The sequence below is a fragment of the Scyliorhinus canicula genome, chromosome 16 (assembly GCF_902713615.1).
Source record: "Scyliorhinus canicula chromosome 16, sScyCan1.1, whole genome shotgun sequence".
NCBI lineage: Eukaryota > Metazoa > Chordata > Chondrichthyes > Carcharhiniformes > Scyliorhinidae > Scyliorhinus > Scyliorhinus canicula.
This window is the reverse complement of record NC_052161.1, coordinates 50867996-50891493: the sequence shown is the minus strand read 5'-3', so window position 1 is coordinate 50891493 and position 23498 is coordinate 50867996. Positions and strand designations below refer to the sequence as shown.

Sequence of the window (23498 nt, the reverse complement as noted above, 5' to 3'; positions counted from 1 at the left end):
AGAGAGATTTTCAAACTTGGGAAAGAGAGATTCTCAAACTCGGGAAAGAGAGACTCCCAATCCGGGAGAGAGTCCCAAACCCGGGAAAGAGAGATTCACAAATACTGTAAAGAAGGATTTCCAAATACAGGAAAGAAAGATTCCCAAACCCGGGAAAGAGAGATTCACAATCTCGGGAAAGAGAGATTCTCAAACTCAGGGAAAGAGAGATTCCCAAACACGGGAAAGAGAGATTCTCAAATATAGGAATGAGAGATTCCCAAACTCGGGAAAGAGGGATTCTCAAACCCGGGAAAGAGAGATTCACAAATACTGTAAAGAAAGATTTCCAAACCCGGGAAAGAGAGATTCTCAAACTTGGGAAAGGGAGATTCCCAAACACAGGCGAAAGAGAGATTCTCAAACTTGGGAAAGAGAGATTCTCAAACTCGGGAAAGAGAGACTCCCAATCCGGGAGAGGGTCCCAAACCCGGGAAAGAGAGATTCACAAATACTGTAAAGAAAGATTTCCAAATACAGTAAAGAAAGATTCCCAAACCCGGGAAAGAGAGATTCTCAAACTTGGGAAAGAGAGATTCCCAAACATGGGGAAAGAGAGATTCCCAAACACGGGGAAAGAGAGATTCTCAAACTTGGGAAAGAGAGGTTCTCAAACTCGGGAAAGAGAGGCTCCCAATCCGGGAGAGAGTCCCAAACACGGGAAAGAGAGATTCACAAATACTGTAAAGAAAGATTTCCAAATACAGGAAAGAAAGATTCCCAAACCCGGGAAAGAGAGATTCACAAACTCGGGAAAGAGAGATTCTCAAACTCAGGGAAAGAGAGATTCTCAAACTCAGGGAAAGAGAGATTTCCAAACACGGGAAAGAGAGATTCTCAAATATAGGAATGAGAGATTCCCAAACTCGGGAAAGAGAGTTTCTCAAACTTGGGAAAGAGAGATTCTCAAACACGGGGAAAGAGAGATTCCCAAACACTGGAAAGAGAGATTCTCAAACCCGGGAAAGAGAGATTCCCAAACTCGGGAAAGAGAGATTCTCAAACTCGGGAAAGAGAGATTCCAAAACTCTGGAATGAGAGATTCTCAAACCCGGGAAAGAGAGATTCCCAAACTCTGGAAAGAGAGACTCTCAATCCCGGGAAAGAGAGATTCCCAACCCGGGAACGCGAGATTCTCAAACATGGGGAAAGAGAGATTCCCAACCAGGGAAAGAGAGATTCTCAAACACGGGGAAAGAGAGATTCCCAAACTCGGGAAAGAGAGATTCCCAAACACAGGAAAGAGAGACTCTCAAACTCAGGAAAGAGAGATTCCCAATCACAGGAAAATGGGTTTCCCGAAAATAGAAAAGTAAAATTCTCAAACTTGGTAATAGAGATTCCCAAATAAGGTAAAGTGAGATTCTCATGTAGAGAAGTGAAATTCTCAAACACAGGAAAGAGAGATTCTGAAATATGGGAATGGGAGATTCCTAAAAATAGAAAAATGAGGTTTTAACAATGGAAAGAGAGATTCCCAAACATAGGAAAACGGGCTCCCTAAAAAGAGAAAAGTAAGATTCCAAAGCATGGAAAAATGAGATTCCCAAACACAGGAAAGAGAGATTCCCAAATATGGGAAAGAGATTCTTAAACACAGGAAAGAGAAATTCCCAAACATGGGAAAGCGAGATTCCCAAACACAGGGAAATGGGTTCCCTAAAAAGAGAAAAGTAAGATTCTCAATCATGGAAAAGTGAAATTCTCAAATAAAGGAAAAGGAGATTCCTAAACATGGGAAAGAGGTTTCCAAACACAGAAAAATGAGATTCTCAAACACGGTAAGTAAAATTCTCAAACATGGGAAAGAGATTTGCAAAGACAGGAAAGAGAGATTCCCAAACACACAAAGGGAGATTCCCAAACACACAAAGCGAGATTCCCAAACACACAAAGCGAGATTCCCAAACACACAAAGCGAGATTCCCAAACACACAAAGCGAGATTCCCAAACACACACAGATTCCCAAACACACACAGAGATTCCCAAACACACAAAGAGAGATTCCCAAACACACAAAGCGAGATTCCCAAACACACACAGATTCCCAAACACACACAGAGATTCCCAAACACACAAAGCGAGATTCCCAAACACACACAGATTCCCAAACACACAAAGAGAGATTCCCAAACACACACAGAGATTCCCAAACACACAAAGCGAGATTCCCAAACACACAAAGCGAGATTCCCAAACACACAAAGAGAGATTCCCAAACACACACAGATTCCCAAACACACAAAGTGAGATTCCCAAACACACAAAGAGAGATTCCCAAACACACACAGAGAGATTCCGAAACACACAAAGAGAGATTCCCAAACACAGAGAGAGAGATTCCCAAACACACACAGAGAGAGTCCCAAACACACAAAGAGAGATTCCCAAACACACAGAGAGATTCCCAAACACACAAAGAGAGATTCCCAAACACAGGAAAATGGATTTCCCAAAAACAGAAAAGTAAAATTCTCAAAATCAGAAAAATTAGATTTTCAAACATGGGAAAGAGAGATTGCCAGAGGAAAGAATGATTCCCAAACACAAAAAACAGAGATTCCCAAACTCAGGAAAATGGGTTTTGTAAAAACAGGAAAATAAGATTCTTGAAATCAGAAAAAAATAGATCCCCAAACAAAGAGCATAGTGGAATTTCCAAAGATACTAAAGTAACATTCAATCACTCCAGAACAGCTACTCACTATGGTGCATTGTCTTCACTCCCATAATTGTTGATATTTGTTGCAGCTGTGATTCCACAAATTATGAAAGGAATTCCCCCTCCAATCAAATAAAACCTGGGAAGATTGGCAGCAGAGTTAAAATGGCATGCAAACAAACAGGAAACGTAAAAAAATTGCAGATTAACAAATACTGACATACCGTGAAATGCAGAGAACATTTTTGCAATAACTCTTGTGTAATACAATATACTGACAAATCATTGATTTTATGGATACTGCTGGCAACCACTCTGGCACAGCTCACAGCTGGCAAAGCTAAGTGGATGCATAGCGGCCTCCAGAAGGGTTTAATTGAGCCTATACTGCAAATGATCTGGATGTCCAAAGAAGTAAAACCAGAAAATGTTGAAAAAACTCACCAGGTTTGACAGCAGCTGTGGGGAGAGAAGCTTTGGTCCCGATTTAATGGAAAGGTCTCCAAGTGTGGTAGTGACCGGGAACTGCCACGAACCTCCTGTTGCTCGGCCCGGCGAGGCCATCGCTGGTATCGAACGTTAATTGGTCCACTTAACAAGACCGAACGTAAATTATGGTCCTGCTGGCTGATTCGCCGAGACCGCGCCTGCCCGCTCCCTGCTAACAAGGGGGAGCAGCACTTAAACTGATCCTGCAGAGCAAACCTCACACAGCTCGCAGCTATGCCACTGAGGACACCAGATCACATGATTCAGGGATGCCGACCTGGCCAGATTGTTGGAAGTGGTCGAGACCAGACGGGATGCCCCGTTCCCCAGAGGGGCTCGGAGGGAGGAGGGAGTAAGAGAGGGGGTGGGGGGGGGGGCATGAGGGGAGGGGTGGAGAAGGTGGGGTGTCATCATGGGAGGCTGGGGCAGTTGGGGACACAAATATATAGCAGTAAATAATTTTGCCTCCTCCGCCCCTCAGGAGTCAGACTATGGCTTAGATTGAGGAGCACCAGCGCTCAGCAGGTTATCACCCGCCCTGTTATTGACAGTGACCCTGTGACAGTGTCGACACAGTCCCATCACCCCGGAGTCAGGGCCGGCTCAAGGCACCGGCAACTCGGGCAGTCGCCCGGGGCGCCATGTGCTAGGGGGCGCCAGACTCGGGTCCCGCGCATGCGCAGTTGGGCCGGTGCCAACCAGCGCATGCGCGGTGGCCGCCCTCCCCCGCTGTGGCCGCCCTCCCCCAGGGGAATGGGACAGTTCAGCGCCGACGTTTCAGCGCTGCCGTTTCAGCGCCTGGACGTTTCAGCGTCAAAAATTTCAGCGCTGCCGTTTCAGCGCCAAACATTTCAGCTGGCCAGCGCTCATTCATTCACAGGTCACTTTACAAGCGCAACGAGATTAACAGGGGAACCAAAAAGCTGCAGTGCAAAGGTGGTGACACAGGTATACTTAGTTATAACACTTAGTTATTTGGCCTTTTTTTGGAGTTTTATTACTGTGTGCTAAGTGGTGTGCAGAACCCAGATACAGAAGCCTCACCCCCAAGGTCTGCTTAAATGTCATGTCTGAAGCTTTTAAAATTTGCTTATCTTTAAACATGGGGATAAAAATCCCATGCTCTTTAAACATAGGGGAGAAAAAGCTGAAACTGTCAGTGAGAGTTTTGAAAAACCCTCCGTTGAACTACATGTCATCTGGTGTAGGTTAGAAAACAATTTACCATCTGCTCATGCGGTTTCAATAATCAATAATCAATTATCACTCCCCCCAAGGACTATTATTATGACTGCATCCCGCTCCTTTCATTCTTTTCGTCTCTCTTGAGGGTGTTATTTCTAATCATGGTGCACTCTGTTGGTCGGGTTAGTTTCCCGGGGTCCCCCTGGCTGGGGCTGGAGTGATTATCCTTTTCCTCTTAATATGAATGGGGACAGTACATTTTCCCTGCTGGGACGGGAGAGGTTTGGATTTGGATGGGGTGCAGGTCCAATGATATGGCCAGTATCCTGTTGTCCCTGGGTACTTGGGATGTTCCTTCTGGAGGATGCTTATGAGGGGCAGTTCCCCAAGGTCTTGTTTTTCCTGCTGTATGATTTTTCTTTTTTTGGTGCTGAAATGTCCTGTCGCTGAAAAGTCCTGGCGCTGAAACGGCAGCGCTGAAACGGCAGCGCTGAAGCGGCGGCGCTGAAACGTACCGCACCCCTCCCCCAGGGCGCCCCCCCCCCCCCGGTCCGCCCCCCCCTCGGTCCGCTCCCCCCCCCCCCCCGGTCCGCTCCCCCCGGTCCGCTCCCCCCCCCCCCACCTGCGGGTCCCCCCCCCCCGCGGGTTCCCCCCCCCCGCGGGTGTCCCCCCCCCCCCCCCGTGGGTCCGCCCCCTGCTCCCAGGCCCCCCCCCTCCCCCCAGGCCCCGCCCCCCTCCAGGCCCCCCCCCCTCCAGTCCCCGCCCCCCCCTCCCCAAGGGCGCCGAAGTTCAGCTTGCCCGGGGCGCCAGCAACCCTAGGGCCGGCGCTGCCCGGAGTGATGTTACACAGACCCCGGGAGGGTGGAACAGGGTGGGGGGGGGAATAGTTGTGCGGGTAGGGAGGAGGGGGAAGGGAGAGGGAGGGGGATAGGGGCAGGGGAAAGGGAGAGGGGTGAGGGAGAATAGGGGGGAGAGGGAACGTGGGTGAAATGGGTGGTGGGGAACTCTTAAAAACTGCTAAGTAACTTTTAGCAATTTGAAAGATGATCATCCTACTGTAACAATACTGGGCTATCAGTTTGAGACCATTCTTTTCTTCTAATTGAATACAGTAACCCATTACTACAGAATTAAAAGTAAAATGAATTATGTATTCCCGCAGATAATTGGCAATTCTAAAATTATATTAAACATCACATTACAATGTTGGAAATTCATCCAAGGCAGATTCCTGTAAAATGAGACTCTGGTTATTACATGGCAGTATAGGTATAGCCTGTATCACCTTATAAATTCCTATGAATGTTGCAAGAACTGAATATGTTTGAAACATTGAAGAGGCAGGCCTATACACCTCTCAACACCCTGTGAAGCTATTCAGTTAAAGGATTCTGCATTTCTAGATGCATTGTTGAAGATAGGTGGACCATTTAGTCAAACAACACTATGTTCTCACATATTCTCATCCCCTGCCCCATGTAGGTGGCACTGTGCTGCAGTAAGTGGTCTTGGGCCTGTTCACCTGTGAGAATGGAGGGTGGCAGCTAACATCCTTAGTGCACGATATGTTTTTTCACATCACTTCATTGCCAGCTTCTTTGGGGTAATATCACTAGACTCGCAATCCAGAGGCCCAGGCTAATGTTCTGAGAACATGGGTTCAAATTCCATCATGGCAGCTGATGAAATTTAAATTCACTTCATAAAATCTGGAGTTAAAAGTTAGTCTGAGTAATTATTGAATCATAGAACTTTTAAGGCACAGAAAGAGGCCGCTTGGCCCATCATGTCTGCACCACCTGAGAAATGAGCCACCCAGCCAAATCCCACTTTCCACCATTTGGTCCGTAGCCCCCCGCGGGTTACGGTACTTGAGGTGCACACCCAGGCACCTTTTAAACAAACAGGTTTTCTACCCCGACTACCCTTTCAGGAAGGAGGTTCCAGCCCTCCAATACCATCTGGTTGAACAATCTTTTCCTCATCTCCCTTCTACTCCTTCTGCCAATTACTTTAAATTTATGACTGTGCTCCTTTCACTGAAGTATATTCTACTGAGCACTGCCAAACTATCTTTTCATTCTCTACCTTTTGTTTCCTCTTGTCTTCCAGACTCATACTGGTATTCTGCTGCCCATTACCATTTCTAATTTTGTCCCACCAGAGTCTACCCTCAGGAATCCAAACCCCTGCAAAATTAGTTTGAACACTCCCCTAGAGCACTAGCAAACTTCCCAGCAAGGATATTGGTCCTGGTCCCATTGAGATGCAAAACCATTTGGTATGTACAGGTCCAACCTCCCCCAGAACAGGGCCCAATGCCCCAGGAATCTGAATCCTTCCCTCCTGCACCATCCCTCTAGGTCTGCAGTCATCAGCTCCAATCTCCTTTGTCTATGCTCACTAGCACGTAGCATTGATAGTAATCTGGAGATTATCATCTGAGGTCCTGCTTTTTAATGCCTTGCGTAACTCCCTAAACTCTGCCTTCAGGGCCTCATCCGTCATTCTACCTATGCCAACCATTACCTCTGGCTGTTTAGCCTCCCCTTTAAGAATGTGCTGCAGCTGCTCTGTGATCTCCTTGACCCTGGCATCATGGAAGTAACATGCCACTTTGGAGTCATGTCTACAGCTGCAGAAACGTCTCTCTGTTTCTCTCACTACCTTATCTCCTACCACTATTCCTCTTCCACTCTTCTTCCATCCCACCTGTTCAGCCATGCCATCAGGAGTGCCCCTTAATAGTGATCATGAATCTGTCACTGAGTGTCGGAAAAACATAATGTTGTGTCAGGAAGGAAGTCTGCCATCTTTGCCTGGACGGGTCCAAATGTGACTCCAGACCCACAGCAATGAGGTTGACTTAACTCTCCTCTGAAATGGCCTAACACGCCACTCAGTACAAGGGCAATTAGGGACAGGCTGGCATTGCCAGTGATGTCCACATCCCACGAAAGAATAAAAAAAATTAACACAGGGGCGAAATTCTCCCAAAGGAGAGAAACTGCTGACGCTGGAGTGAAACCCGGAGGGCGAGATTCTCCGCAAATGCGGAGAATCGTAACGGCTGCCATGGGACAGGCCGTGACCCATGGCAGCCTTCACGCCCACTTCAGGGGCCAATTCTCCCCCCGGGCGGGGCTAGGAGCGCGGCCCCGTGCGCCATGGCGGCGTGGCCTTAACAACGGTCGTCAAGGCCGCACGTCAAGCGTCACGCCGGCTGAAGCGGCGAATGACGTCAGCTGCGCATGCGCAGGTTGGACAACGCCAACCCGTGCATGCGCAGTTGGCGTCTTTTCCCTCAGCCGCCCCGCAAGGCGTGGCAGCTTGATCTTGTGGGGCGGCGGAAGGAAAAGGGTGCATCCATTACGGACGGGCACCGATCACGGGCCTATGCTCCCCTTGGCACGGCCGTGGTACTGCCATGCCAATCGGGCCCCCAGATGCCCCAAACGGGCATCTGCCGGCCGTTTCACGACGGCAGAGAGCAGGTGTGTTTGCTGCCGTGTTGAAACGGGCGTGAAGGCCCGGCCGCTCGGCCTCGGAGAATCGCCGCTCGCCATAAAAATCGGCGAGCGGCGATTCGTGGCGTGGGTCGGGCGTGGGGAGAACAGCGGGAGGGCGTGAAAAATGTCGGGAGGCCCTCCCGTTATTCTCCCACCCGGCGTGGGGGGCGGAGAATCGCGCCCAGAGTGTTTCACTCCGGCGTCGGAGACCGCTCCTTGCCCCCTATTCTCACCCCCTCCACCCGCTAGGAGCGGCGGCGCGTCAATCTCGCGTGCCGGGCCTTGACGCTTGTGTCAAAGCAGCGCGGCCTGAATGACATGGCCAGTGGCGCCTAAATGACGCCACCCGCACATGCGCAGGTTGGCCGGCGCCAACCCGCGCATGCGCGGTTGCCGTCTCCCCCTCCGCTGCCCCGCAAGACATGGAGGATTGACCTTGCGGGGCGGCGGAGGGAAAAGAGTGCGTCTTTTAGAGACGCCGCCCCAACGATCGGTGGGCACCGATCGCGGGCCAGACCCCTCCTGAGCACGCCCCTGGTGCTCGATCCTCCCTCCGCCCCCACAGGCCCCACATGCAGCGGTTGCGTGACGTTCACGCCGGCAGTGACCAGGTGTGGTTGGCGCCAGCGTGAACTGGTCGGGTTCGGCAGGCTGCTCGGCCCATCCAGGCAAAACGCGACACACCATTTTGGGGGGGGGGGGGGGGGATAATCACGTGGGGGTGCCATGGCGGTGTGGCGTGATTCGCCGGTACTCCCGCGATTCTCCCACCCGGCGTGGGGGTCGGAGAATCGCGCCCAAGGTGCTTTATCACTACTAGGTGATGAAGGAGCTACCCTCCGAAAACTCGTGATTCCAAATAACTTTAACCTGGTGTTGTAAGACTTCTGACTGCCCACCCCAGTCCAACGCCAGCATCTCCACATCATCTTTATCACTATGTTCATTAGAATGACACATTCCAAGGCCAAAATGCAAACATGAACATTTAGAAATTCAGAATTTTTGAATTTATTTTAATTCCCATAATTTCTATGTGACAACACTACAAAATCCTTGTTTCACAATGTAAATTAATTTTGGTTACAAACAAATGGACAAGCAGGTCCCCAAGCAATTAAATCTGTTTCTTTCATAAGGCATATGATTCAATCAATTCAAAATGTTATCTGAAATTCTATTGCTACTGTGCAAAAGAGAATGAAACCTAAACGAATTACCATCCATTTTAGCGCAGTCTTTGAAAGTCAATAACGATCAAAGATGCCCTTCTCCCTTTCACAAAAAGAGAACCACTATTTATCTGTCGCCAGTAATCAGGATAATAGTTTCAGATAACTGCCTCTTTATTAAGATGACATTTGCAACTGTAAAGGCAAGGAAAGTTAAGTACAGAATAAAAACAGAATGAAAGTAATTTGCTACTTAAGTCACAACAACATGCCCGCTGAATATTTTCAGCATGTTCTGATTTTATTTTTGACAGTCCAGGGGAACTCTCCTTCTGGGCCAGGAGTAAGAGTGCTTCCTCCCAATTGCCAACACCCCCCCCCCCGCCACCACTCCCCCGCCGCCCCACTTACCCCTCCCCACAAATCAGAACCTTGTTGTAAAGCATTGGGTGGAGTTTGGTGGGTCTGAAGGTATTTATAGTCTTAAGGAGTTCAATAGTAAATATTTATTAACTATCAGAAACTATATACATGTGTAACGTAAAAGTCTAAGCTAGGAGCTGTCTCCATGCTTGTTTCCACACACAGCTCTGTCCAACAGCTTTGACAAAGGGTCACCTAGACTCGAAACGTTAGCTCTTTTCTCGCCTTACAGATTCTGCCAGACCTGCTGAGATTTTCCAGCATTTTCTCTTTTGGTTTCTGTCCAACACTACACTGATCACTCGGTGTGGGTCATCTGTTCTCTTGCATCACTGTGTTTTGAGAAAGAGTTAATTATTTAAATTGGAATTGGGGAGTTGGAATTAGGCTTAAAATTGTTTAATAGACTGCACCAAAAAAAGATACAGGTGGCATTGTTTTGTTGTTGAAGTGGTTAACAAACATAATAAACTTGGGAGTTGAAAAAGTCAAGACTTACTTTCTAGTTCTCATTATAGAGTTACCATCAAAGCTTAACACTGTCTGGGCGGTACTGTGGTCAGTCCCACATTAACCTTTTATGTGCCAGACCCTCATCCTCTTGGTGTACTGTCTTGACCTTGTGAATCCTCTTGGGATCTTCTGCGTGTTTTGATGTATTGAATTTGCACAGCATCCCGAAGTGTCCTGTTCGATCACATTGAAAACACTCAGATCTTGGGGGGAGGGGGGTTGCTTGTTTCTGTGCTGTTTAACGAACTGGAGAGTGGGGTTACTTTGTATTTTCTCCCTTAAAATGAATCTCTGTTGCAAAAGGATTTCAGATTGGTGGGCAATCTGGATGGCTTTCTCAAGTGTGAGATCTTCCTTCGCTTGAAGCATGTCTGAGTCATGAAAAAGCCCTTGTGAGAAGGATGAGGGGAAACCCCAAGGTGTTCTACACTTATATGAGAAATAAGAGGATGATCAGAGTGAGAGTAGGGCCGATCAGGCATCGTGGGGGGAACTTGTGCCTAGAGTCTGAGGAGATGGGGGAGGCTCGAAATGAATACTTTTCTTCTGTATTCACTAGAGCGGGGGTCCTTGTTGCTCATGAGAACAGTGTGAACCAGGTTAATAGACTCAAAATGGTTGGTATTAAGAAGGAGGATGGGCTGGAAATTTTGAAAAGCATCAGGATAGATAAGTCCCCTAGGCCTGACGGGATATACCTAAGGTTACTACAGGAAGCGAGGGAGGAGATTGCTGCGCCGTTGGTGATGATCTTTGCGTCCTCACTCTCCACTGGAGTAGTACCGGATGATTGGAGGGAGGCGAATGTTGTTCCCCTGTTTAAGAAAGTGAATTGGGATATCCCTGGGAATTACAGACCCGTCAGTCTTACGTCTGTGGTTAGCAAATAATGGAAAGGATTCAGAAAGATAGGATTTATGATTATTTAGAAAAACATAGTTTGATTAAAGATAGTCAGCGTGGCTTTATGAGGGGAACGTCATGACTCACAAGCCTCACTGAATTCTTTGAGGATGTGATGAGACACATTGATGAAGGTCGGGCAGTGGATCTGTTGTATATGGATTTTATAAGGTTCCCCATGGTAGGCTCATTCAGAAAGTTAGGGGCATGGGATACAGGGACATTTGGCTGTCTGGATACAGAGTTGGCTGGCCGAAAGAAGACAGCGAGTGGTAGCGGATGGAAAGTATTCCGCTTGGAGGTCGGTGACAAGTGGTGTCCCGCAGGGATCTGTTCTGGGACCTCTGCTCTTTGTGGTTTTTATAAATGACTTGGATGAGGAAGTGGAAGGGTTGGTTGGTAGATTTGTCGATGACACGAAGGTTGGTGGAGTTGCAGACAGTGTTGAGGGCTGTTGCAGGTTACAACAGGTCATTAACAGGATGCAGAGATGGTCTGCGAAGTGCCAGATGGAGTTCAACCAAAATAAATGTGAAGTGATTAATTTTGGAAGATCGAATTTGAATGCTGAATACAGGATTAAAGGCAGGATTCTTGAAGTGTGGAGGAACAGAGGGATTTTGGGGTTCATATACATAGATCCCTCAAAGTTGCCACCCAGGTTGATAGGGTTGTTAAGAAGGCGTATGGTGTGTTGGCTTTCATTAACAGAGGATTGGGTTTAAGAGCCACAAGGTTTTGCTGCAGCTTTATAAAACCCTAGTTAGACCACACTTAGAATATTGTGTCCAGTTCTGGTCACCTCATTATAGGAAGGATGTGGATGCTTTGGAGAGGGTGCAGAGGAGATTTACTAAGATGCTGCCTGGACTGGAGGGCACGTCTCATGAAGAAAGGTTGAGGGAGCTAGGGCTCACTGGAGCGAAGAAGGAAGAGAGGTAACATGATAGAGGTGTACAAGGTGATGAGAGGCATGGATAGAGTGGATAGCCAGAGACCTTTCCCCAGGGCGGAAATGACTGTCATGATGAAACATAATTTTAAGGTGATTGGAGGAAGGTACAAGGGAGATGTCAGAGGTAGGTTCTTTACACAGAGAGTGGTGGGTGTATAGAATGCACTGCCAGCAGAGGTGGTGTAGTCAGAGTCATTAGGGACATTTAAGCGACTCTTGGACAGGCACATGGACAGCAGTAAATTAAAGGAGTGTAGGGTCGGTTGATCTTAGATTAGGATAAATGGTCGGCACAACATTGTGGGCTGAAGGGCCTGTACTGTGCTGCACTGTTCTATGTTCTATGGGAGTATGTCATTTGTCACTCTACAACTATTCTATCACTGATTAGCTCAGATTTTAGGTCACCATAAACACAGCCTTCAGTCATTTTGCACAGCTCATTAATGAAGGAGTTGACATGTTCCCCTGGCTGATGGACGCCTTTATTAAATTTAGCCCCTGAAAGGTTTTTGTTTCTTCTGAGGTTAAAATAAAGACTGAATAATTTTAAAACATCAAATTTTGTAGTTGATTCATTGATTCCTTGACCAGCTATTATACTGTTGTCAATTGAGCCGACCGAATAAAGCAGTGTGTTAACATATTTAGCTTCTATCTTTTCATCCAGACCTAAGGCAATCATGTATCAAATAAATTCCTTTCTCCAGAGTCCCCAATTTTGTGATTGACCTGGGCCTTGGATTGAAATTGGTATGGAAGAGTGGATTTCTGATCTAGGTTTAAAATTTTTAAATTGCAGTTTCAGTTTTAAGAGATTTTTTTTAAAAATCCAAAATGGCACCACTGCACACTTCTTCACAAAGGGTTTTCCAACGTTTGCTGGTTTTGGCGGGCTTCCTCAGTAATGGTGATTTTAATCACAGCGTTTATATTTTTCCAACACTGGCTGCCTGGGTCAACTGGTCAGCATCTTCCCAACTTCAGCACAATGCTCTCAGATGTTGATCGCATCGAATCCTGTCTTCTGCTGAATTTTCCCATTCAGTCGCAAATAATTTTTTAACTTTGTTTGGAGTGAGTTTGGACGTCATGGGGATTCTCCAAAAATGGGGCTATGTCCCCACACCAGCATCCTTAAGAAAGTCCAGAGTGATTCTCCAATTTGTATGGGGCTAGCAGGACCCCGGAGTGCTTCTCGCAGCTCTGTCTGTGGATACGGAACCCTGCACTTCCGGTCAGGTGTCCACGTATGCGCAAGGTGATGGCCTGCGGTGGCTGCCCCGTGCGACATGACGGACTCAGCCCGTGGAGTGGCACTAGTACTGTAGGTACCCCAGAGATCGCGTGCGCCCGTGGATCTATGCCACCCGATCGCTTGCATGGCCATCTGTGAGCCCCCTAATCTGCCCCACCCCCCCTCGGTGATCGATCCCCCTGCCCCCACCAGGGTGGTCGCAGACTGTGTCCGCAGCTGCCACCGGCCATTCCCGACAGGCAAAACGTGGTTAGAACAACATAGAACATTACAGCGCAGTACAGGCCCTTCGGCCCTCGATGTTGCGCCGTCCTGTGAAACCCCTCTAAAGTCCATCTACACTATTCCCTTATCGTCCATATGCCTATCCAATGACCATTTGAATGCGTTTAGTGTTGGCGAGTCCACTACTGTTGCAGGCAGAGCATTCCACGCCCTTACTACTCTCTGAGTAAAGAATCTACCTCTGACATCTGTCCTATATCTATCTCCCCTCAATTTAAAGCCATGTCCCCTCGTGCTAGACATCGCCATCTGAGGAAAAAGGCTCTCACTGTCCACCCTATCTAATCCTCTGATCATCTTGTATGCCTCAATTAAGTCACCTCTTAACCTTCTTCTCTTTAACGAAAGTCCCTCAGCCTTCCCTCATAAGATCTTCCCTCCATACCAGGCAACATCCTTGTAAATCTCCTCTGTACACTTTCCAATGCTTCCACATCCTTCCTATAATGCGGCGACCAGAATTGCATGCAATACTCCAAATGGGCCGCACTAGAGTTTTGTACAGCTGCAACATGACCTCACGGCTCTGAAACTCAATCCCTCTACCAATAAAAGCTAACACACCGTACGCCTTCTTAACAACTTCTCAACCTGGGTGGCAACTTTCAAGGATCTATGTACATGGACACCGAGATCTATCTGCTCATCCACACTACCAAGAATCTTACCATTAATCTTACCATGTCGTCGGGAACTCGCCCAATTGTCCTCGGAGAATCGCCTCTGTCACTGGCCCTCTACCCGCGCCGCGTAAAACGCGCGCGTGCGCGATTCGCAGAGATTCTCCGGGGACAACGATTTTGGCGTGGAGGCTCAGAGAACTCCGCCCCATGTGTTCTGCTGCTAAGTTGGGAATCAGTGGCGGGATTCTCCCAACTGGCGGCTAAGTGCCGACGCCGGAGTAAAAACGGGAGTGTTTTACTTTGGCATTGGCGCCCGTTCCGGGTCCACAGGGGGCTAGGACAGCGCTGGAACGGCCTCTGCCTGCCAGCTGCCGATCCTGGCCTGAACCCGGCACTGCGGGGTCCGCGAATGCACAGTTGGGCCGGCGGCAACTAGCGCATGTGCAGTGGCCTTCTTCCCGCGCTGGCCCCGACGCCAAATGGCGCAGGGCTACAGGAGCCAGAGCGGAGGAAAGGAGGCTGGGGGGCAGAGAAGCTGGCCCGCCGATCGGTGGGACCTGATCGCGGGCCAGGCCAGTATGGAGGCCCGCACCCCCACCCCCACCCCCGCCGGGTTCGGACCCCCGCCATCACCCCCCACAGGCCGTTGGCTCAGAGGATGTTAGAACGGCGCCGGCGGGACTCGGCTTTTTGTTGACGACCGCTTGGCCCATCCAGCCTGGAGAATCGGCGCGCCGGCCGCGCCGACCACGCCAACGCCGATGGCACCAATTCTCCGCATTGCGGAGAATTGCATCCCGCCGTCAAGGTGGCGTGGCGCAATTCACATGGCGACGCGCCGATTCTCTGATCCAGCGGGGGGTCGGAGAATTCCTCCCCCGGTTTCTGGGCTGCGATTTAAATGGCAATTTCTGACAACTGCAGTATTTATCTTTTTTTCAGGGCTTGTGTTGTCCAGGCAATTAAAAATTTTAGCGCACCCCTGCCGGTTTTGCTGACTCTGCACACTCTGCGAATTGAAACTGGACTTCCATAGGGTTCAGTGGAGTCCTTTGCTGCAGTAAAAAATGAAGCCCATGTTAATTCTCTACACATACAAATGAAAATGATACCAAATGGTGCTTTTCCTGTTATTTAGTAGAATTGTACAAAAATGCACTGAATTTAGTGACAAAGCACTGATCGAATTGGCAGGTCAATACTTGCACTGCATTCAGTGATATCTACTCTGAAATCTGCAGTTAATAAATTAATAACCTTTGGTATCCTTGAGAGTCACCCAACTGCACGCTGGTTACATTTAACAGCCAGTCCAGCTTAAGAGTTAGCAGTCCTTGATTGTACAGAAGTGATCACTCTGCATTTACTGCTCTGCAAGAGGATTGAATTCCTATCTCCTTTAGAACATGGAAAACAGATGATTAGTTCGTGTTCAAACGTAATAAATTGCTTTTGTTTCTCCTGTATGAAATTGGAGCCTTTTACTTGATCGATATTTTAATCAAACGGGGAAAAACAGACATTAATCTGAGGAAAACAAAGGTCAACCTCTATCCTCGACTTGTCATCTGCTTGGATAGGAGCAGCCTCCCATCTGGGTCGGAATGTTATATCCTTGAAGCACAATGCAGGGATGTCAGCTCATTATCCAAGGACGCACTTAAACTGTATCTGACTGTTTGAGACTACGAGATTGGATTCCAGCCAAACACTGTTAGACCAGGGCATGCTATTAGAATATTTATTGCTATTGAAGAACACTTAAGAAAGACCAACAAATTACTCAAATTTCACACCAACAGCAGAGAGCTGTAGTGCCTAATGTTGTGTGACTGGCAAATGAACTATTTTCTCTATTTATTGCCAATTTTAGTTCAACCTATGTGAAAGCAGGTCAAAGCTTACATGCACATATATTAGAACGTAGTGCATCCCAACCAACATGTTGGCACAGCTATGTATCTAATTTATTGTCACTCCCACAATCCATCCTTGGAGCCATTATTTATAATATAAATGTAAAACAAATCAGGCTGTGTTTAAAGGACAGTTATTAATTTCTTGCATGCATCAATTTATGATCTTTTTCCTGCTCCTCGGTTCAAGCTCACACTCTTTTTCATCAGGTTCATATTGGCACTCAGACTCGAAAATCTATCAATTCGTGCTGCCAATCTCCTGGCTCTCCCAAACTCTACACCCAGCATCTCCTTTCCTTCTTTTTCTTCTGAAAAGCACTGTTCCCAGCTTCAGCCTCTTCCATCCTTTCCTTCACGGCTCCGTTCCCTTCATTGCTATTCATTTATATACCCCCTCACCCATTCATTTTATCTCTCTTAGTCCACCCGACACTTCTCAGCAATCCACTTCACACCAGTGACCCTGCTCTGCGGCATTATGTTGGGCTTTCTGGCTAATGCAAGTGAATTTGATGCAGCACGATATTGGATTATCTGTTCTCACAAGAATTCCTACTTAAAGCTTTTGATGGCCAAGATCACGTCCACAAATGAAAGGACTGGATAAGCAGCTTTGTGAATGCAGTGGGGTAGCATGGTGGTTAGCATAAATGCTTCACAGCTCCAGGGTCCCAGGTTCGATTCCCGGCTGGGTCACTGTCTGTGTGGAGTCTGCACGTCCTCCCCCTGTGTGCGTGGGTTTCCTCCGGGTGCTCCGGTTTCCTCCCACAGTCCAAAGATGTGCGGGTTAGGTGGATTGGGCATGCTAAATTGCCCGTAGTGTCCTAATAAAAGTAAGGTTAAGGGGGGGGTTACGGGTTACGGGTATAGGGTGGATACGTGGGTTTGAGTAGGGTGATCATGGCTCAGCACAACATTGAGGGCCGAAGGGCCTGTTCTGTGCTGTACTGTTCTATGTTTGGTCAATTGTGAGGGGAGGGAGCACGCTGAGGGGAGGGTGCATGCTGAGGGGAGGGTGCATGCTGAGGGGAGGGTGCATGCTGAGGGGAGGGTGCGCTCTGAGGGGAGGGTGCACACTGAGGGGAGGATGCACACTGAGGGGAGGGACACACTGGGAGGATGCACGCTGAGGGGAGGGTGCACGCGGAGGGGAGGGTGCACGCGGAGGGGAGGGTGCACGCGGAGGGGAGGGTGCACGCGGAGGGGAGGGTGCACGCGGAGGGGAGGGTGCACGCGGAGGGGAGGGTGCACGCTAAGGGAGAGGGCATGCTGAGTGGAGGATGCACGCTCAGGGGAGGGTGCATGCTGAGGGGAGGGTGCATGCTGAGGGGAGGGTGCACACTGAGGGGAGGGTGCATGCTGAGTGGAGGATGCACACTGAGGGGAGGATGCTCGCTGAGGGGAGGGTGCACGCGAAGGGGAGGATGCACACTGAGGGGAGGGTGCACACTGAGGGGAGGGTGCACACTGAGGGGAGGGTGCAAACTGAGGGGAGGATGCACGCCGAGGGAGAGGGTGGGCTGAGGGAGGGAGCACTCTGAGGGGAGGATGCAAACTGAGGGGAGGGAGCACACTGAGGGGAGGGTGCAAACTGAGGGGAGGATGCACGCTGAGGGGAGGGTGCACGCTGAGGGGAGGGTGCACGCTGAGGGGAGGGTGCACGCTGAGGGGAGGGTGCAAACTGAGGGGAGGATGCACGCTGAGGGGAGGATGCACGCTGAGGGAGAGGGTGGGCTGAGGGAGGGAGCACTCTGAGGGGAGGATGCAAACTGAGGGGAGGGTGCATGCTGAGGGGAGGGTGCATGCTGAGGGGAGGGACACACTGAGGGGAGGGTGCACTCTTTGGGGAGTGTGCAGCCCAAGGGGAGGGAGGACGCTGAGGGGAGGGAGCACCCTGAGGGGAGAGAGCACCCTGAGGGGAGGGAGCACCCTGAGGGGAGGGAGCACCCTGAGGGGAGGGAGCACCCTGAGGGGAGGGAGCACCCTGAGGGGAGGGAGCACCCTGAGGGGAGGGAGCACCCTGACGGGAGGGAGCACCCTGAGGGGAGGGTGCACTCTTTGGAGAGTGTGCAGCCCAAGGGGAGGGAGGACGCTGAGGGGAGGGAGGACGCTGAGGGGAGGGAGCACCCTGAGGGGAGGGAGGACGCTGAGGGGAGGGACCACACTGAGAGGAGGGATCATGCTAAAGGGGAGAGAACTTGGTCCACAGGAATTCCTACTTAAAGCTTACAATGGCCAAGATCACATCCACTAATGAAAGAACTGGATAAGTTTCCCTGTGGCTAGTGCTTGCTGAACTCTGGGAAAGGGCAATGCCTGACCCATTCTGAGTGAAAAAGACAAGGGTTGGATGAGGTAGCAGGCTGTGTGATTTGGGAATTTGCTGTGTGTCACATCTATATAATTCACTTTTTAAAAAAGCGTAATTTAAAGAAACAGTCATCGGGAATGAAGTCACCATCAATTACAAACCTGTCCCCATGCTGACCCACTCACACTGTAATCAGTCTCCACAGCCACATCCCTCTGGTTGCAGCATGTGAATTATGGCACCAAAATGCCACGACCTGAGTAGGGGCTGGCCTTATCAGCCGTTTACTGCAACATACCAAAGAGGGGTTTACTGCAACATGCCAATCAGATTACCGTGGAAACAATGAATCCCAGCGGTAAGCTCATGCCCTTCTTAGTGGAAGAGGAAAAAAGAGAGTTGAAACATTAACTGAGGGAGTGGGGATAAATGCTGTTGTTACTCATTAACAGGGTGAGAGTGACAGATTAAACTGCACAGGTGGTGGTTTGGAGTGAGAGGAATAGAGAAGACCACCGTGAACTGGCAGGGTGTGGTGAATTATATACCTAGTAATTCACACTGTGTTGTATTACATGTATTGTGTCCTCATGGGCTCTGTATACGAGCCGTTGCGCGGCTCTGCCCATAGGGGGAGATGAGGAGTTTGTACTGGGCCCCACCCTTGGCTCCGCCCATGGCTCCTCCCACTAACTGGAAGTATAAAGCACTGCAGTCGTAAGCCTGCTCTCAGTTCATCTCGTCGCAGGCAGGCTCAGTTGTAAGACTATTAAAACCACTGTTCACTTCCAATCACGTGTCTTATGAATTGATGGTCACATCACAGGGTGGGAGCTTTCTTGTTTGAATCGGGTGAAGGAGGAGAAAGAGACCCAGCATGAATGAAGTTGAAGGAGGACCTATGTTGAAAAGAGAGAGAGGTATACATGATTGAATTAAGGGACTAAGAGAGAGAAGAGTGGCAGTATGAACCAGGGGTCGGCAAGTTTGAAAAAACAATATCAAGGCAGAAACTAAATGGGCTCAAACGTGTGTGAATTGGGAGGCTTGGAGTTGGATGAAATTGGCCCTATGAATTGGGAGGGGTACACTGCATCCGTGCAAATAGGATCCTGAGAGGCCTGAATAAATCGTCAGGAGTTGAATATAAAATAATTATTTTTAAAGAACAGAAGGTCTGGTTGGATTGTTCAAAATCCAAATATCTCTGAAAGAAAAAAAAGACAGTGAAGTGTTTAGTATTAGCTAGAATGCAAAAATATTTAACCTAAAAATTGATAATGCACTGCCAGCTGGCATGTTCAGGGGAGGGCACTGTAATTTAGAATGCAATTGTACAACTTTAATTAGCTTCGTACCATCCGGATGATAGTGATCTGTAAGTAACTAAGACAGCATTCATTATTTCTTATGAGGTAATTTTCTGAAATAGGAAAATTAATTAATCCCTCACCACTAAAAGATCATTTTCTGTCTCTGTTTCAAAAATATAAAATCATTAATTTTCAAATGGGAAAGAGAAAGCAGGGGTGGAATTCTTTGGCTTTTGGGATTTGTGTTTCCCGTTGGCAGTGCACCACGCCCGATGGTTGCCCGGCGGCGTTGGGGTGGCTTCAATGGGTAATCCCATTGACAATCAGCTGGACGTCTGCAGAGGGATATAGATAGTTTAAGTGAGTGGGCAAGGTTCTGACAGATGGAATACAATGTTGGTAAATGTGAGGTCATCCATTTTGGTAGGAATAACAGCAAAATGGATTATTATTGAAATGGTAAAATTTGCAGCATGCTGCTGTGCAGGGGGGCCTGTGTGTCCTTGTGCATGAATCACAAAAGATTGGTTTGCAGGTGTGGCAGGTAATTAAGAAGGCAAATGGAATTTTGTCCTTCAATGCTAGAGGGATGGAGTTTAATAACAGGGATGTTATGTTGCAGCTGTACAGGGTGCTGGTGAGGTCATATCTGGAGTACTGTGTATAGTTTTGGTCTCCTTACTTGAGAGAGGATGTACTGGCACTGGAGGGGGTGCAGAGGAGATTCACGAGGTTGATTCTGGAGTTAAGAAGACTGAGTAGATTGGGACTATACTAATTGGTCTTCGAAGAATGAGAGGGGATCCTACAGAAACATAAAAAATTATGAAGGGAATAGATAAGAGAAGCAGGGAGGTTGTTTCCACTGGCCAGTGAAACTAGAACTTGGGGGCATAGCCTCAAAGTAAGGAGTGGCAGATTTCGGACTGAGTTGAGGAGCAATTTCTCCACCCAAAGGGTTATGAATCTGGAATTCCCTGCCCAGTGAAGCAGTTGAGGTTGCCTTGTTGAATGTTTTTAAGGTAAAGATAGATAGATTTTTGAACAGTAAAGGAACTAAGGGTTATGGTGTTTTGGCCGGTAAGTGGAGCTGAGTCCACAAAAGATCAGCCACGATCTTACTGAATTGCGGAGCAGGCTCAAGCGGCCAGGTGACATACTCCTGCTCCTAGTTATTGGGCCCGATTCTCCGATCGCGGGACAGAATGTCTGCGCCGTTGTGAACGCCGTTGCATTTCACGATGGTGCAAAACGGGCGCGGGCACTAGCGATTCTGGTCCCCACAGGGCACTGGGGGCGGCGCCAACCCGCGCATGCACAGTGGCGACGCGCCAACCCACGCATGCGCAGTGGCTTTACGACCCTGCGCAACATGGCGCGGGGGTTCTGGGGCCGGACGCGCAACAAAGTAGGCCCGGGGGCGGGGGGGGAGGCCGGCCTGCTGATTGGCGGGCCCCGATCGCGGGCCAGACCCCATCGGAGCCCCGTCCGGGTCGGAGTCCTCCTCCCCCCCTCCCCCAAAGGCCGCCCCCCTGACCCTTCGCGCAGAGTTCCCGCCGACAGCTACCAGGTGTGGACGACGCCGGCGGGACTCTGCTTTTTCCGCGCGGCCGCTTGGCCCAATCGGGCCGGAGAAACGGTGGCCCAGCCTCGTACAGTGGCCCGCGACCGGCGCCGCGCTAAATGCGCCGGCGTAAATGGCGCCGATTCTCCGCACCTCGGGGCGGTGTGGCGTGGTTGCGCCTATTCTCTGGCCCGGCGCAGGGCTGGGAGAATCGTGCCCGAGATGTTCTTATTAGAAAAGTAGCGGCTGGGGGCCCGGAGAGTCCCACCCCAGTTTTCAGTAAAGTTTTACTCATATCCATTTCTTTCTTTTAAAAATAAATTTAGAGTACCTAATTCATTTTTTCCAATTAAGGGGCAATTTAGCGTGGTCAATCCACCAACCCTGCACATCTTTGGGTTGTGAGGAAGAAACCCACGCAAACACGGGGAGAATGTGCAAACTCCACACGGACAGTGACCCAGAGCCGGGATTGAACCTGGGATCTCAGCGCCGTAAGGCAGTAGGGCTAACCCACTACGGCACCGTGCTGCCTGCTCATATCCATTTCTAAGTGCAATCTCACATGCCTTTCACATCCTCAGGATATTTCAAAATACCACATCCACCACTTTAAACTTTCACTTGCTCCACCAGCACAGTACCATCTACAAACAACCTGCCAAGGCTCCTTCAACAGAACCTTCATGTAGAATATCGTGGGTTCCTTAAATCACTGTCTTTGAACAAAAGAAGTTTAATGTTAAAGTCAACAGCTACATTTAGCCCTTGTGCTATGCCCGAGATCCCAGGAATAACTGATTCCCGTGTTCCCGCCACATGACCTTTGCTGTAACCACCTCGTCACTTTCTCACATGACCTCCAGCACTTATAGGACAGTGGAAATAGCCACCACCTGCAAGTTCCCTTCCAAATCACACACCACCCTGGCTTGGTATTCCTGTCACTGTCATACAATCCTGGAAGTCCCTCCTGAACAGCATTGTGGGTGTACCTAAAACACGGAATCGGGAAGGCGGTCGTGAACTCGGCCGAGTTTCACAACGGCCTCGGAGGTTCGTCGCACCTTATTCACCCCCACCCGGGAGGCTAGGAGCGGCGAGCGGTGATTCTTCCGAGCGGGGGGTGGGAGAATAATGGTGGTGGGGGGGGGGGGGGGGTGCCCGGGGGGGGGGGGGGGGGGGGGGGGGGGGGGGGGGGGGGGGGGGGGTGTCGCCCGGCCCTCCCGCGATTCTCCCACCCGGCGTGGGGAGCGGAGAATCGCGCCCAAGAACTATAGTGGTTCAAGAAGACAGCTCACCATCACCTTACCAAGAACCATTAGAGATGGACTATAAACACAGACCTTGCTAGTGATACACAAGTTGTATGAATTAATTAAGAAAAAGAAGAAAAAAAACAAGAAAAACTTCATAACCAATGAATTACTTTTTGACCATTGAAATGCAGGCACTGGTTTACATTGCAGCTAACTTGTGTGTACAGCAGGAACTCATAATCACAATACTGGAAAACGAGAGGAATAAAGTCCTTCAGGTATTTATTTCATATGTTTTCCCTCTTAATATGATTCAAGCAATGCACCTGTAAAAATTCACAACACATTAACTGCTATTGTTAAGGGTGGGAGACTACATGAAAAAGGCACAGGAGGGCCTCCTTTCCCATAATCACTCAGTGGAGCTTCAACATTGTGCATGCCCTGGCACATATTCCCAAGGCTTATATTATGTGGCTGTTACCTTGCTCTACTGGTGAATCATCTGTCAAAATAAGAATTTTAGCACAGGGCTAAATCGCTGGCTTTGAAAGCAGAACAAGGCAGGCCAGCAGCACGGTTTGATTCCCGTATCAGCCTCCCCGAACAGGCGCCGAAATGTGGCGACTAGGGGCTTTTCACAGTAACTTAATTTGAAGTCTACTTGTGACAATAAGCGATTTTCATTTCATTTGCATTTCAAATCAGGTCCTTGCCGGCTTCTGGATTCTGTGCATCCACTCTCACTCATGAGAACTCTGCAAATGAGGCAATTGTTGTGAGCTCCACAGCACAGAGGTAACAGGCAATACTGGACCTGCACCAGCATCAGCAGGGGAAGGTGATATTGTGCAAAACAATAAAAACTGAAAGCGGTGCCCCACCAGCAGCAGAAGTGAAAGATTGTGCTGATGGAACCATCAATTCAGCGAACACGTGTAGTTGGATCTGAACAGAGGCTTTAATACACTTACAACAGAGCCAGCCTATTCATCGTTGAACTCCAGATGAACTAGAAGGCTGGCTCTAAGGCACTGAAATTTATACATCGGTCCCAGGGGGAGGAGTCCTGGGCGGAGCCCAGTACAAACTCTCGCGTACTCCCAGAGCGACTC

At 49.2% G+C, this 23498-nt stretch overlaps 1 protein-coding gene across 2 annotated transcripts in view; it reads right to left on the bottom strand.

Moving 5' to 3' along the window:
• The window catches only part of LOC119951080 (adhesion G protein-coupled receptor A3-like), a 664838-nt gene that overhangs the window by 4888 nt on the left and 636452 nt on the right, over positions 1-23498 (bottom strand). For both annotated transcript variants that reach the window (XM_038774125.1, XM_038774126.1), the window contains exon 18: positions 2746-2841. In XM_038774125.1, the coding sequence (XP_038630053.1) occupies positions 2746-2841 (96 nt within the window). The remainder of the gene's footprint in view (positions 1-2745; positions 2842-23498) is intronic.